A 15,190-nucleotide genomic window follows, 5' to 3' on the forward strand; every position below is an offset into this window, starting at 1 on the left:
TTGTTGGGGAGACTCCTGATGCCATGGAATGCGCGTAGTTTATAATGTACTATAGTGTATTGTTGCAATTGACAGTAAAACTCGTTTGAAACGGCAATAATTTTTTCGTCTTTTTTTCTCGTGCTGTATCTTTATGGTGGTGTGTGTTCATCCATCTCCCTACATGTAATGTTTACATATGAACTACCTTCCATTTGCATATTTCAGAATTTTTATTCTTTATTATTTTCGAGCAAAAAATAATTGCCGTGACTTTTGCAATAATCTTCGTATATATATATATATTCTAAATTTATGGTTCATAAGCTTTGAAACAAGATATAACATATTATAATACGACGAGTAAAAGCTAAAAATAAAATTATGAAAAAAATTCCCCTTGTGACAGAGATCCCTGCTAAAAATTCAAGATGATGAATTTTCCCCAAACAGTTGAGCCTGGCCGATTTTGAATATGTTATTCTCTAGACTAATGCTCGCCAAATCCTGAATCGCGAGCTACTAGTAGCTCGCAGAACATTTTTGGTAGATCGCGTTAACGCTTCAGTTGGCTAACTAATAAATGTAAGTTTATAGGCAATAAACAAATATATATATATATATATATTTAATGGCAGTTCTTTTGATTGGTAGCTCACAGTAGTTTAAAACGATACGGTAGGACAGAACCTTCATAAGTTTGGCGAGCACTGCTCTAAACTGTAGGGCATGATATGACACGAAAGTAATTTATGTTGCAGTTAATTCTGAATCACGTCAAAGTTACGTCTTCGTTGACTACTATTTAGTTTAACATCCCACGAGTATGTTCTGTAAGTGACTGAGACGAATGTTTTTGTACATGATTATTTGTTGAACTAATGAAATGAAAATGTAGGAGGGAATGGGAAAACTCGTGGTAAAATTTATGAGCACGATCATGTCTACCATAACTTCACATAAGATGGGACATCTAGTTTAAATTTGCCTTATTTCTATATAGTTACATGTTTACACTACAGTCATTGACAATATTTTGACTTTTTTTTTTTCAAATTCGAAAGAAAAATTGTGTAAGTATAATATGCCTTGTGTAAACCATAAAACGTTGTGTAGAACGTTTACATGAAATACGTTCTGTTTCGTTTGTTTGTTCGTTTCTGTAGAAAATAGAATGAAAAATGTAATATTATTTTCTGCCTAATTTTCTTAAAGCAAATGAATTCAAGAGTTTAGCCATGTGAGGGAAAGATAAATTGGGTTGGAAGGATAAAATTTAGATTAAAAATAAATAAATTAGTTAGATCGCTCATGAATTTTAATTTATCCGGTGTACTGTACTTTTCTAAAAAAAAAATAAATAAAATATAATTAAATAAATAAATAAAATAAATTGAGCCCTAGTTTGAAAATCTTTATGTGCACTCGTAGATAGAGCTACCATGTTTTGATTCATAGATGTAAAATTTATGGAAAGAGATGTTAAGCTGTAAATCCACATCTCATGTAGCCTTTCTGCTGAAAGGGACCTAAACCCAAATCCAATACAGTCATATGGTTTTAACGGGGCAGTAGAGCTGTATAGTTTAAAATTTCTGCGACGTGTGGTAATATGTAATTTTTCTATTGCTTTTCAGGTCACAGTATAAATTCCAATCGAGAAATTGTTAATGCAGATTTACTCGCTGGATTTCGCCATAATGGACGAATGTCAGTTGTTAGAAGATTCTTTTGTCTGTTTGTGACCTTTGATATACTTTTTACATTCCTTATGTGGTTAATTTGTATAATGGTAAGTGTATATGATTGAATGTATGTGGTAAAATACGAATTAGTTTTAAATTTAGAGAGTATACTATTTTATATATTAATTCATTTTAAGGCCGTTATAAATACCAATAAAGACCAAAAGAATATCTAACATTACACAAAAGTATTAAGTAATAAGGTATGCGTATGATAACCAAATCTTGGAACTAATGACAAAATAAGCAACCAAAAATGGCTGACAATATTGCGAAATACAATAGAATAAAAATGAAAAATAAAAGACAAAGAAGAGTTACATAAACGTAAATAAACTGGTAATGAAATATTTAAAAACTAGGATACAGTCGATTTACCAATCAAAGTATGGTAATGTGAATAGATGAAATAAATTATAATTCATTTTGCAATATATATATATATATATAGAGAGAGAGAGAGAGAGAGAGATTAGATAGATAAAATAATTAATTAACTAATTAATTTGGTTATGGCACTAACAACTTATCAAACCTTTTTTTTTTTTTTTTTTTTTTTTGTATTTTTTGAGAATTTTACCCTTGTAATTTTCTACGATAAGTATTGTTAGAATATTCATTATATGAATATTGAATGTTCATCATAGAAAATTATGAGGATAAGATTCCTAAAAAATAAAAAAACAGATTTGATTAGTTATTAGTGCACGATGAAACCTATGTAAAGAAATGAATGCATTTCATTCGTAGGTGGTATGCTAGTTATTTTGTTTCTTCTTCCGTCAGTGATAATCTGTGGCAATGCATATGTATAGTTTGTTCATCATTATGATGAAAGACATCATTAAAGACGTTTGAAAGCGACACTCCAAGTTCTCGTGTATTGCTCCTTGAAAATTAGTGTATTTCAACCAACGTTGCCACCAAGACAAAATGTATTTTATATCGGCTATCTGCTCACATTGTTTAATAATGTCAGCTACAGCCATTACGAACGTGTAGTATTGTATTCTAGTATGAACCGCATTGTCGTAAGTCACTTTTCTTTATGTTGTATGATTCGTTCGTCGCTAGTGATTTATGTTGTCTAAGTACAAAGGAAAATATGTTCTGAAAGAAATGCAGTTGCGATAATCAGGATAAATTCACTTATGGCTAAATTGTTAGTGGCCCCGGCCGCCGTCTCTGGTAAGAACAAATATTGATGAGCTTCTTCGTGGCTAAGCGGTTAGCGTACTGCCTTTGGCGTGGGAGACCCGGGTTCGATTCCCGGCGGGAGCTCATGTGTTTCGGATCATGCTAATCAGTAGGTCCCGTCTCACATAGCTACGCTGCTGAAGGGGACGGTAATCTCCAAATCAACTCAACTCAACAAATATTGATTTCCAGTGCGAACTCATTTAATATGGATTCGGCATTAAATTGTAGGTTCATGGCTTACACTTTTTAAATTTATTTATTTATTAAGTGTAAAAGGACTACATTTCTGAATTACAATAGGTTTGCACAGTATCTAGTTAAAAATTGATATGTAATGTTGGCAGCAGTGTGTAACCCATATATATATGTATTGTATACACAATAAACCAATAAAATCATCTGATATATATCATGTCTAATTTTGCTGTTTCAAATATTATGGATAACAGCGAGTTATCAACTTCTGTATTGTCTTTTAACTATGTTAATGTATTGTGTTATTAAATAAAAATGAACTGTATGTACAGAGTGGTCCCGGGAGTGGGCGTACCCCTAATTAGTGTTTTCTTCGAAGACAATGTTAGTGGACATTCTTACCTGGAGATGCTTAATGAGTGGTTGGTGCCTCAACTGGGAGAAAATGGCATCAAAGACACTGTTGTGATATAGCAGGATGAAGCACCAGCGCACTTCGCGATTCACGTGCGCAATTACCTGAATCAAACGTGCCCTGGCCGCTGGATTGGGAGAGGTTGTGCATCTTCACCAGCTCCCTTTGGCTGGCCTCCAAGAAGTCCCGATCTGACGACACCAGACAATGCTCTCGGAGGTTTCATAAAGCAACAAGTAAGAAACACCCGATATCACATAACGCAGGAATTACGAGCAACTGTGGAACACGTGACCCGAAGAACATCCGCGAGAACTTAGCGCAGAATTCAGCTGTGTTACGACATGGATGGTGATCGTACCGATGTTTATGACTCTTTAAGACTTCAAGGTAACTGTGTACATTCTACCATAATTAACACTATACTGTTGAAACTAAAGGAGGGGGGGGGGGTACGCCCACTTCCGGACCACTCTGTACTAAAGTTAATATACCATTGTATGGACGATAAGCCCAAAGTAATTAGTGTTAATCCTAATACAGATTTATCGCCTGTTGTTATGGTCACAAATTGCAACTACGTTTCTACACTGGAAGTTACAAATTCATTGTCTGACTCAAACAGTAAATTATATTGGAGGTTGTTTTTAATGTGCATATATAATTTGGAGCTAACTGCACAATATATAGTCAATTTGGATATCCCCCGACCTCACTGACTATCGTTATAATATAAAAAGGTTTTTAGCACAGAATATATCAAGAACCATTATTACTGTTTATATAGGGACAGTGCTACTTTTTTGACACTTCTCGCAAGACTACTTATATCCACATCATATTGAATGATAGAAGGCGTTGAATACATGTTACAAAATAGACATAATACTAATTTTTTTGTATTCCTAGAAACTGAAAAAATAGTTTCTAATATTTCGGATGGATAAGCAAGGATCCATTTTCAAGGACTACAGAGAATTAAAGCCTATTATGCAATAAGCTCTTCACATGCTTTTAACTTCAATACCAATGGATACTTTAAGTTTCTGTGTATTAGTATATACTTGTATTTTTCTAACGTAATGTATTTTTGTACAACTACTGTATGGAGGCTTCAGAGGTAGAAGACCATGTCAAGAAGAATGCCATAGATACTTATATATAAGAGGAGAATTCAAAAAGTAAAGGCACATTCGAGAAAAGCTGTACTTATTCTAATGATAGAAAACTGAAACATATCTTATTTTTCTACGTAACCTCTCTGGACTTCAATGCACTTTTCCCAACGTTTCACAAGTTTTTTGATTCCTACAGATAAAAAGTATTTCGGTTGTATCTGTAACCAATTTTGCACCTCATCAATGACTAGCCGATGGTTGACGTTTAAATTTCTTAACTTCTGGTGATAATGGGTGTTTCCAAACCATGCTCGCAGCTTTATTTTCCAGTTCCGGATGATGTACCCAAGTTCCTCAGTCATTGAGGTGGCTAGCCTGCCGGATCTTTCATCGTCACATAAAGAAGTTCTTTCCTGTTTGAAACGCTCTATCCATACTCAGATCTTTCTTCGCGATAAACAGCTGTTACCATACTGTGCTTGCATTCGACGAATAATGTCCGCAGGTTTCACGCCTTCTGCATACAAAAAATGAATCACTGCTCTCATTTCCTCCTTGGTGCAGATCGCCAATAGAGCTGCCTTGTTTAACGGTCTGCTACACTCCAACGACTAATGCAGGAATACGAGCGACACGTTGTCTCGAAGTGTTGCCAACTACACTCACTCAGCGCTGGTTACTAGTAGTGTTGCCAATTCCTGGAAAGAGAAATTGCAAATGTGCCTTTACTTTTTGAATCCCCTCGTACATGTAAGAGATAAATAACAAATTTATGATTCGGTAATAATTATATAAGCACACATTACATATAACAAAATTTTACGGGAGATTGAATAATATTGTAAAGCCTCCACTAATAGTTGTTAAAAAGTGTGTTTCTCGAAAAGATGCATTACTTCGCATAGAAATTTAAATATACTGTGCGATATGTTTTAAAGCCTTTATGGTCCTTAAAATGGATTCTCGTTAATGTATTCGAAATATTGCGAACTATTTCAGCTTTTAGGAATACAAAAAGAACGATATTATTTTCATCTTATGTTATTGTAGCTTCGACAAGTTCGAATCAGAGAAAGATTCATATGTACAAAAGTTTCCTGTTATTGTAAATATATTGTAATCCTTAAACAGAATTTGTTGATATTCAAAGTTAACATGCTTATACATTGATGATTATTTATAATACCATTCACCAATTTAAACAAGAAAATTGAAATTTTTCCATCGAATCAATGCTAATAAAAACTTGAATGTACCGTAAGAAATTCTAATGCCATAGGAATTCACTCTGTACATTTTAAAGTACTAATTCCTTAAAAACTTACTTTTTATACTTACCTTTGAGTGTTTCTTTCATAAAGTTTATAATAAAAAAGCCATACTATTGATCCATATTTCAGCTTGCTACTGATGAGAAAACCAAGGAATTTGTGACCTTCATTAATTATTATCATTAGTGCAAGTTAAAACGTAGCTTATCTATAAATGCGCCTTAATCATTTGCCTTTTCCATCCTTTACATGATTTATCAAATATCAAAATAACACAGGTTGATCTTCAAAAAGGTTATTACTAAATATATTTACAATACTAAATCCATGTGCAACTTTAATACATATAACATCCTTACCGTGAGACAGCAGCAAATTGAACGTGTCATTTGAAGAAGGAAGACATTTCGTTTACCTGATTTTGAGAAAGTAAAACTTTTCTACTGGTCAAAATATTTTGTTTCTTTAAATTTATTTGTTATGCTATTGAGTGCTTGTCAAAAATCATGTGATTGCAAAGTTAATTTCCCAATGGATGCATCTTTCGAATATGTAGATATTGGCCTTTAAACCTCATTTTGGAAAAAGTGAAATGTTTCCTTTTTTTATATGACACATTCAGTTTTGCTACATGTGTGCCTTAAATTGTTTCTAGTAAGTTATATATTCCGAACATCTGAAATATGAACATGTACTGTATAACATAACTAGCAATTCGTTATTTAGTTGTGAATAAACCAAATGAGATATTCTATGCAGATGTTGAGTTTAAAGTTTCCATACGTAGTCTGTATTGGAATTCGACGTAGATGTTGAGTTAAAAGTTTCCATACGTAGTCTGTATTGAAATTAGTGTAAGGTAAAATAAGATAAAGCTCCTATAAAAATCTGTGGATTTTTGTAACATGCATATAAGTAATTATTAGACATCAAGATTTTTATGTAAATGCATATTTTGTTTTCTTATATGCATCTTTGTTAAACTTAGCGGGGGTTTCTAACAACAATAGTACAGGTCGAATTTGAAGTTTTGTAGTGCATATAAATGCATATTTCAAAGGTTAGAGCATATATTAGTGCCTAAGAGCATATTTAGCATATTCTTTAAATTTTTATTTCAGATGTATGCTTATAGCGTGGAATAAACCCATCAATTTTAGTTTTCATTTTCAGTGCATTTACATGTCTATGCAACAGAATGGCTTTCTGAATGGAAGAATGCCTAGTTTATGAAGAATCAATAATGTTAGCAACTGATGAGCAGAGCAAACACGATTACAATTGCCAAGACGCTAAGAGAAATTCGATAATGATAAATATCTTGTAATGTCGTGTCAACATCAATTCAGACGCAAGAGACGCTATGAATATCAATTTGCCTATAACCTTGAAGTATTTGATCCCGGTTTCTCTGATCATGATGCAATTATTTTAAAAATCACTTTAAACAATACCACTGTTCTTAAGTCTAAAGTATACACAGTTACAAAGAGAATTTTCTCCAGTCATAATATGGAATATCTAAATTTCTTGCTTTCTCACGAGTCTTGGAATGGCATATATAATACATCTAACACTGAATATAAGTTTAAATACTTCTTTGAAACTTTCTTACATTACTTCAATATGGCGTTTCCAAAAGTTACTCGTAAAATCCGGACGTCGTCCACTAAATCGTGGTTAACTAAAGGCATTAAAATTTCTAAAAGTAACCTATTTAGATATAATAGATTACTCAAAATAAATACATCACTTCCCCACAGCTTTCGAAATTATGTTTTTAAGTACAGGAAAATATACAGAAGAGTAATTAAAACAGCTAAATTACTATCAAATAGCTCCACAATACTTAATTCTACTAATAAAGCTAAAACTATGTGGAAAATCTTAAATGGTAGAACAAACAACAAAAAGAGCGACTTTGAGTATGTTAAAGTTGGGGACGAAATTATTAAAGAACCTAAGCGGATTGCAGATGTCTTCAATGATTATTTTCTAGATAGTGTACCATTTCCTGACCCCATACAAGCGAGTTATGACGACTCTATTAAATTTCCAATGCATTCACATACGATCTTTTTAATTCCAGCAACAGTAGAGGAGTTATGGAAAATATTGAGTAAGATGTCTAATTCGGGATCTTCAGGTTTTGATGAAGTTCCAGTGACTGTTATTAAATTTTGTTTTCCTTTCATTGTAAATCATCTCTGTTATTTAGTTAACCTATCTCTTGAGAAAGGATGTTTTCCATCAGTGTTAAAAGTGGCAAAAGTAATTCCTCTCCATAAAAAGGGCAGTATGCATGATGTAAGAAATTATCGCCCAGTCTCCATTCTTTCCACGTTTTCAAAAATTTTTGAATATGTGATGAAGTCACGACTCTGCAATTTTTTGTAGTCATGTAACTTACTATCACCATCACAACATGGCTTCCAAAATAAGAAAAGTATTGAAACAGCCTTGTTTGATTACATGTCCAATATAGCTCTTGAATTAAAAAACAGTAAATATGTTGTTGGCCTATTCAACGACTTATCCAAAGCTTTTGATACAATTGATCATGCTATTCTTTTAAGCAAGTTGTATGCTTATGGTATTAGAGGAGTAGCTCACAACTGGTTTCTCTCTTATTTATCCAGTAGGCAACAAGCGGTACAAATATCAAAATTAGCTGCAAATGGGTTTCAAACAACTTGTTCGTCTTTATCAACTATAGTCAGAGGTGTTCCTCAAGGTTCCATTTTGGGTCCTATTCTCTTCCTGATATATATAAATGACTTGTTAGAATTTATGCATCCAGCGAAATGTATTCTATATGCTGATGACATCAGTATGATAATATCAGGAAAATCAATAGAAGAAGTTGAGAGAAAATCTGACATTTTTACGGACAAATTAGTAAAATGGCTAACAGCGAATAGGTTAATTATAAATCATGATAAATCGATTCTCTTACATTTTCATTTTCCAGGAAAACCGCGTATATCACCTAGAATAAAAATATCTTCTAACTTACTCCAATATTCTTGCATAACAAAGCTTTTAGGTGTAATCATAAGTGATGATCTTTCATGGTCTGCTCATATCTCCACTTTAAACAAGAAACTAAGTAGCGTGTGTTTTGCCTTATACAAACTTCAAGGTACTGTATCGAGAGAAGCACTTCTTAGCTTTTACTACGCCAAGTTTAATTCATTAATTAACTTCGGCATAATACACTGGGGATCTGCTGAAAATAGTTTAAGCACTTTCCGATTGCAAAAGAAAGCGATTAGGATAATTTTTGGGTTACCCACAAAATCGTCATGTAAAAAGGTTTTCATAGAAGCAAAAATTTTAACACTCCCCAGCTTATACATCTATAAATCTATTCTTTTTACTGTGAAAAACAAGCATCTTTTTATCTTTAATAAAAATGTTCATAGCCATAATACAAGACAAGATAGTGACATATTTGTGATGCAGCAAAAATATGCTAATATAAGCAAAACCGTGTACATGAATTGTGTCAGATTGTATAATAAACTTCCTCTGTACTTGAAAAATATGACCAATGTTTCCATTCTTGGTAAGACTTTATATAATCTACTCACTGAAAAGTGCTATTACACAATTAAAGAATATTTAAATGACTCATTAACTGCAGAGTTGGAAACAGATACTTACCCGTGAGTACATGCCTGGTGTGGTACAAACAGTTACCTAATTATGTGGTTTTGTATTTTGAGAAAGATTGCATGATCTATACTTCTGGTACTTGACAATATTGTATTTTTTTTTTTTTTTCTTTTTGACAACTGTAATGCTTACATGAGAATTTCTCATGTTTTGTAAGCTAATGAAACAGGCTAATAAATGAATGAATGAATGCTACTCAATGAGTGCAGGGCTCATAGCGAGTCACTTTTTTAACTAAAAGTTTTTTTTTTTCAAGTTGGTCACTAAAAGTAACTTTTTTTTTTAAATTTGTCACTAAAAGTTACTTTTTTGGGAGGTAAAGTGACTTTTTCGTGTGATTTATGTTCTACATTGGTAGTTTTCTAAGAAAAATATTATTAAAATAAACGGAAAAAGGCAGAAACTTGTTACTCATAACTCTTCTGAAAGCTTCAGTGCTTGCTACCACATGTGAAATAGTCAGCTTTATTCTCACTTTAGCTTTTTATTCTTTCTAAAGCACAGTGGATGGTTGGTGGATGCTTAAGCTCTCAAGGAGGGGTTGAGAACCCTTCTGTGTCTATTCTTTCTTCTATCATAATAGTCTTTTAGTTTTCTCTTGTAATAGTTAACGCTCCGCTCTACGTTGTGTGTGTGTGTTTGTGTGGTTCATCATGTTCGTCTTGTGTTATGCTTCTTGTATGTTCTTCTTAAGAGTAGGTGATGAATTTGAATATTTCATGGCTTTGAGAACTCTCAATGCTAAGTTAAATATAATGTCTGGGATGAAGAAATTCGGAAATAGGCCAGAACTGATTCCACTTACTCAGAAGCTTCTTACATCTGCTAAATCTGCTTACCATAACTACAAAGCATACTTAGAAAACCTAAGAAAGGAGGAAGCTCAAAAAAGAAGAAAATATGAAACAAACAACAAATAGAGAGGTGATGGAGAAATTGACAAAGAAAAAAAGGGACATGATGAGATTTTGGTCACTTTTTCGTGTACTTTTTGTCACTTTCCAGCTATTTACAAGAGACCAGACCACTATGAGCCCTGTGAATATATAGTTCTGGTTGATGAAGTTCGGCAGGAGCTTCAGTCAGTTCCTGGTAAATTCGGGCGTTTTGTGGAAAAGAAATTGACGGATGTTATTGCCAGAAAATCCGACTACAAAACATTGAAACTGTTTGAAAATACCTTCAAGATTTAAATTTCTATTTGCAAGAAAATGTAGATACCAAACTTTCCCCTCTCTAGAAATATTGTTCAGTAACATCTACTGAAGTTAACAGGTCATTTTCTGGCTACAAATGTCACAAATTGAAACTAAAAAATGAAGAGAATTATTTTGTAATCTGTTGTAGGGCTAATTACGGGAAAGAGTAAATCCTTAAAAATGAAACCTGTAGGAAAGTTATGTTCGTATTATGTCGTGTATAGTAAGTGCACTCTAAAATACTAATGTAAAAAACAAACAAACGAGAGATTCTGTTCTCATGTCACTGTGCATATGTTAATCTCATAAGTTGTGTATGTTTTAAAAAGTTAGCAATATATAAATTGTAACTGTCGTGAAAATAAATTCTGAAGAGAAGTCCTTGAAAGGTAAAGTACTTTTCCGATGTTATATTTGACTTGCAAAACTTTGTCATAACTTTACTGCATGTTTGAATATGTCCTCTTTTATTGCATTGTTGGTGCATATTAAGTGCATAAAAATCCGATGTCTAGTAATTATACAGAATGATCTTAGGCGATAATGCATTTTGAAAGTGTTTTAAGTATAGTGCCAAAATTTGATTAGGTAATCTGATAGTTAGCACCGTCTTCTTTTGATGCATGTGGTTCAGGTTCGAATTTAGGTTAGAGATTACGAGGCGCATCCAGAAAATAAGTTCCGATAGACTAAAATGAAATACGAACATCAGAAGAAAATGATTTTATTATTGTGGAATTAATGATACCTAACCTACTTTTCAGCGGAAGCATCATCCTTGTTGAGGCATTTGTCGTAACGTGGCACCACCAGTTTTTGTGTGCCTGTATCAAAGAATTTTGCCGCCAAGGACTGGAACCAGGAGTCACAGCCGTCTGCAACTCTGCTGCGCTATCGAACGTTGTCCAGTCAGACTCGACCTGTTGTAAATTGTTTTTACCATCTTCTGACCATACTTTTACTCATGACATCTGGTTCATACGTTTCACGCAACTTTCATTGGATCTCTGATGCAGACAGCTTCGTAGTGTGGAGAAACCTCATTACTCCGCATAGCTCATACTCGTCGGGAGACTGTATGCGTGAAGCCATATTTACTGTACCACACTTGCTTTAGCACTGACTCCATACAACTGCGTTCGCGGTAATTTATGGCTACGTATTTCTTCACGCCTGTGCAAGCGTGTCTCGCTCTCAACACTCGTACGTTTTGGGGGAATTTCGGAACCTATTTTCTGGATGCGCCTCGCACAATCCTTACTGTTAACCAAATAACGTGAGAAGACTGGAAAGTTACGTTATTTGAATGAAGCTGTAGTTTACCAGTGTAAAATAACAGACAAGGGCCGATGTCCTCACCACACATCATCGAATATATAGAAGGTCGGCCTTTCACTTTGAAATGCAGTTTGTTATTTGCTTCCATCTGACTTTTTCATAAGCTTAAAAATATCACTATAAATATATTTAAATAAATAATTATTCTTTTTTTTACAGCTAATGGGCGATTCAATAGGTAATTCATTCTCCCAGCAAATATATCACTATAGCATTCATACTTCTATTTTTGATGTTGTGGTAAGTAAAGTTAATTTACTTGGTTCTTTGTGGCATGTTAATTACGTTGAATTGTTCTAATTTTATCATTGTTTCTGTTTGTTTGGAATCTTGTTTAAATAATACTGTTAACTCACTTTTATGTAAAAATACTGTTGTAAGTAAAATGTTCTTGTCTTTTGATGTCTTGGTTATTGGGAGATTACTTCAGATGATTTTATCCCAGGCCTTATGAATTATCAATTAACAGCATTGTGTGCGCTTTTTTTTTTTTTTTTTTTTTTTGTGGGGTAGGAGAAGGTATCTCTTTTTTCCAGTTATCTTAATTTCAGCAGTATTCCTGATAATTCACTTGAGTTTGACATTTGTCTATTTTAGTCAGTGGGACACAATGTAGGGCTTAGATAAAAATTTCGTTTGATGTCCCATTTTTCTTTTTGTTGTTGTTGTTGTTGTTGTTGTTGTTTATAGGTAAGAAAACAAGATCGAGCTTTTTTTTCTAATAAAGTCTTTATTAAAAAAATTGCTGCATGTAGGTTGAAGATAGTGAGATAAGTAGTTAGTGCTTTATGAAAAAAACATGTACATTTTCAAGACTGAATAGGAACGAGCAAAAAATTTGTCTATTTCACTCTTTTGTTTATTTGATAAATTAACATTGCTTGTTGGAAATCAATAAGTAAACTGTGCACAAAAGGAACTTTACCCTTCGATATTTGAATTGCTGTGCGTTTCTTCTATGACGCAGTTTATATCTGTAGTAAATATGAAAAAATATTGTATTTTTTTTAAGAATGTACTTGAAAGGTCTATTTAATAAATAACCGGAAAAGTTATATAAAAAATACAAAACTTCGACAAAGTTGGTGCTGCTTTGTTATTTTTTGATGATGTCCTAGAACTATTATCAGATGGGTCTGGCCTGCCTGCCTCGCAAACGGAAGCTGGAAATTAGTGAAACAAGGTGGCGGCTTCCTTGCAGGTGTGCATCAACGTGAAGGAGCAGAGTGTCATTAGATTTCTGTTAGCTGAAGGGTTGAAACCAATCGAAATTCACCGTTGGATGCCAGTGCAATATGGTGAAAGTTGTTTGAGTCGAACACAAGTGTGCGAATGGGGAGATAAGTTCAAACGGGGTGTACAAATGTTGAAGATTCGCCACGCCCAGGATGTTAATGCTGGTAAGGTCATGTTGACTTTGTTTTAGGACCATAAAAAAGCAATTCTTGAACATTACATGCCGAGGGGTCAAAATGTAAACTGTGGAGGTACGCAAACTTATGCGTGAAAATTTGAAACCAGCAATTGTGAGGAAGCGGCGTGGACTGGTATCCAGTTTCTGTTACTGCATGACAACGCGAGGGCACACACTGCTAGAGTCACATTAGATATCATCAAAGACCTAAAGTTCATCTGCTTGCCCCACCCCCCGTCCCGGATCTGACACCTTCAGATTATCACATTTTTAACCCAATGAAAGAAGCTTTTAGTGGCTCAAGGTTCGCTGATGATGAGGTAGTCCATGTAGCAGTGCATAACTGGTTACGCACACACCCTCAAGAATTCTTTGCGCGTGGAATTGAGAAGCTTGTCCAGCGCTGGCATTACCTGAAGTGCATAGAACTGAGTGGATTACGTTGAAAAATAAGTAAGTGTTTTCTTTTCCATTCTTGTAAAGGATTCATTAAAAAGTTCCGGTTTTTTATTGAGTGACCCTTGTACATGCACTACAAGACAGCGTATTTTCACCTTATATGCTTCTGAAATATGGAAAGAAAGCAGAACGTCCCATAAAATTATAGTAGAACGTCCCACAATAATTGAAAAAATTATGAAATCGTGAGTGAAAATGATGTACATGAATGTTTGTAGCTACGCAAATACTTTAAATGATGATATACAAAATAAGACCTGAGTTTAGAAAATATTCTTGATTTATTTCTTCTAAGGTATATCACACATAAGCTAATAGGCGATCAAAAGCAATCTTCCTTACTCCTCACCATTTAGTTACTGCAAAAAGAGGAAACAAGTAGCTGATCACGTCGGAGAGGGGAAACTGTTTTGAGATAAAGTATCGTTTCAGATTTAAATTTCCACCCCTTCATTGCTCCTCATTTTGTCAACTATCAGTAACCGCTATCAGCAATAAATATATTCAGCTTTTGATCTCTAAGAAAAATTATTATATATGTATTAAAGATTTGATTTTAGTCGTATTTTCAATTTGAATGATTAGAAATCAGAACTCTGCCGTCACAAACCTAATTTCAATTATTCTTTCATGTAAGAATCGAAGAGATTACGAACCACATCAGTCATGTCGTGGTATTACTTTTGTTTGAAATTTCAGAGAAAGCAGTATTTTATACGATTTGGTAATCCAGTGTACGAAATATTGAATATACATCAATCAAATATATAGAATATTGACCTGTGCAAAATACAGAATAAATTTTGCAGTATAAATATTACATGATAGTATCGTATGTAATTCTTAGGAATATATTTGTAACAAACTGTACTGTATATTTACGTGTAAAATATTCCATATTTATGTCTTTAGTGAAGAGAAAATTCATAATGTCTTGCAGTTGAAAAAGAAAAAAAAAATAATGTGAAAACGTCTGCTAGTTAGAGAATTGCACAATTTATTTATTTATTTTAATCATTAAAAGTTCAGCTGTTATCATGTTGGTGCTATGATACTACTCACACAGGTTGTATTTGATTTGGATTGAATAATATTATTGTATGAATATAGAAAGAACCGTTTGAGTTCCCAACTCTGTCATCGTTTGCCATTCTTCCATTACCTCACCACTCCAACTAT

The 15,190-nt window shown here is 33.5% G+C and overlaps 1 protein-coding gene across 2 annotated transcripts in view; it reads left to right on the forward strand.

Moving 5' to 3' along the window:
* Start1 (Steroidogenic acute regulatory protein-like) overlaps positions 1 to 15,190 on the forward strand; it is a 251,063-nt gene that overhangs the window by 79,352 nt on the left and 156,521 nt on the right. For both annotated transcript variants that reach the window (XM_081735713.1, XM_081735712.1), the window contains exons 3-4: positions 1,617 to 1,771; positions 12,298 to 12,378. In XM_081735713.1, the coding sequence (XP_081591839.1) occupies positions 1,617 to 1,771; positions 12,298 to 12,378 (236 nt within the window). The remainder of the gene's footprint in view (positions 1 to 1,616; positions 1,772 to 12,297; positions 12,379 to 15,190) is intronic.

The sequence above is a fragment of the Thermobia domestica genome, chromosome 13, assembly GCF_964235325.1.
Source record: "Thermobia domestica chromosome 13, izTheDome1.hap1.1, whole genome shotgun sequence".
NCBI lineage: Eukaryota > Metazoa > Arthropoda > Insecta > Zygentoma > Lepismatidae > Thermobia > Thermobia domestica.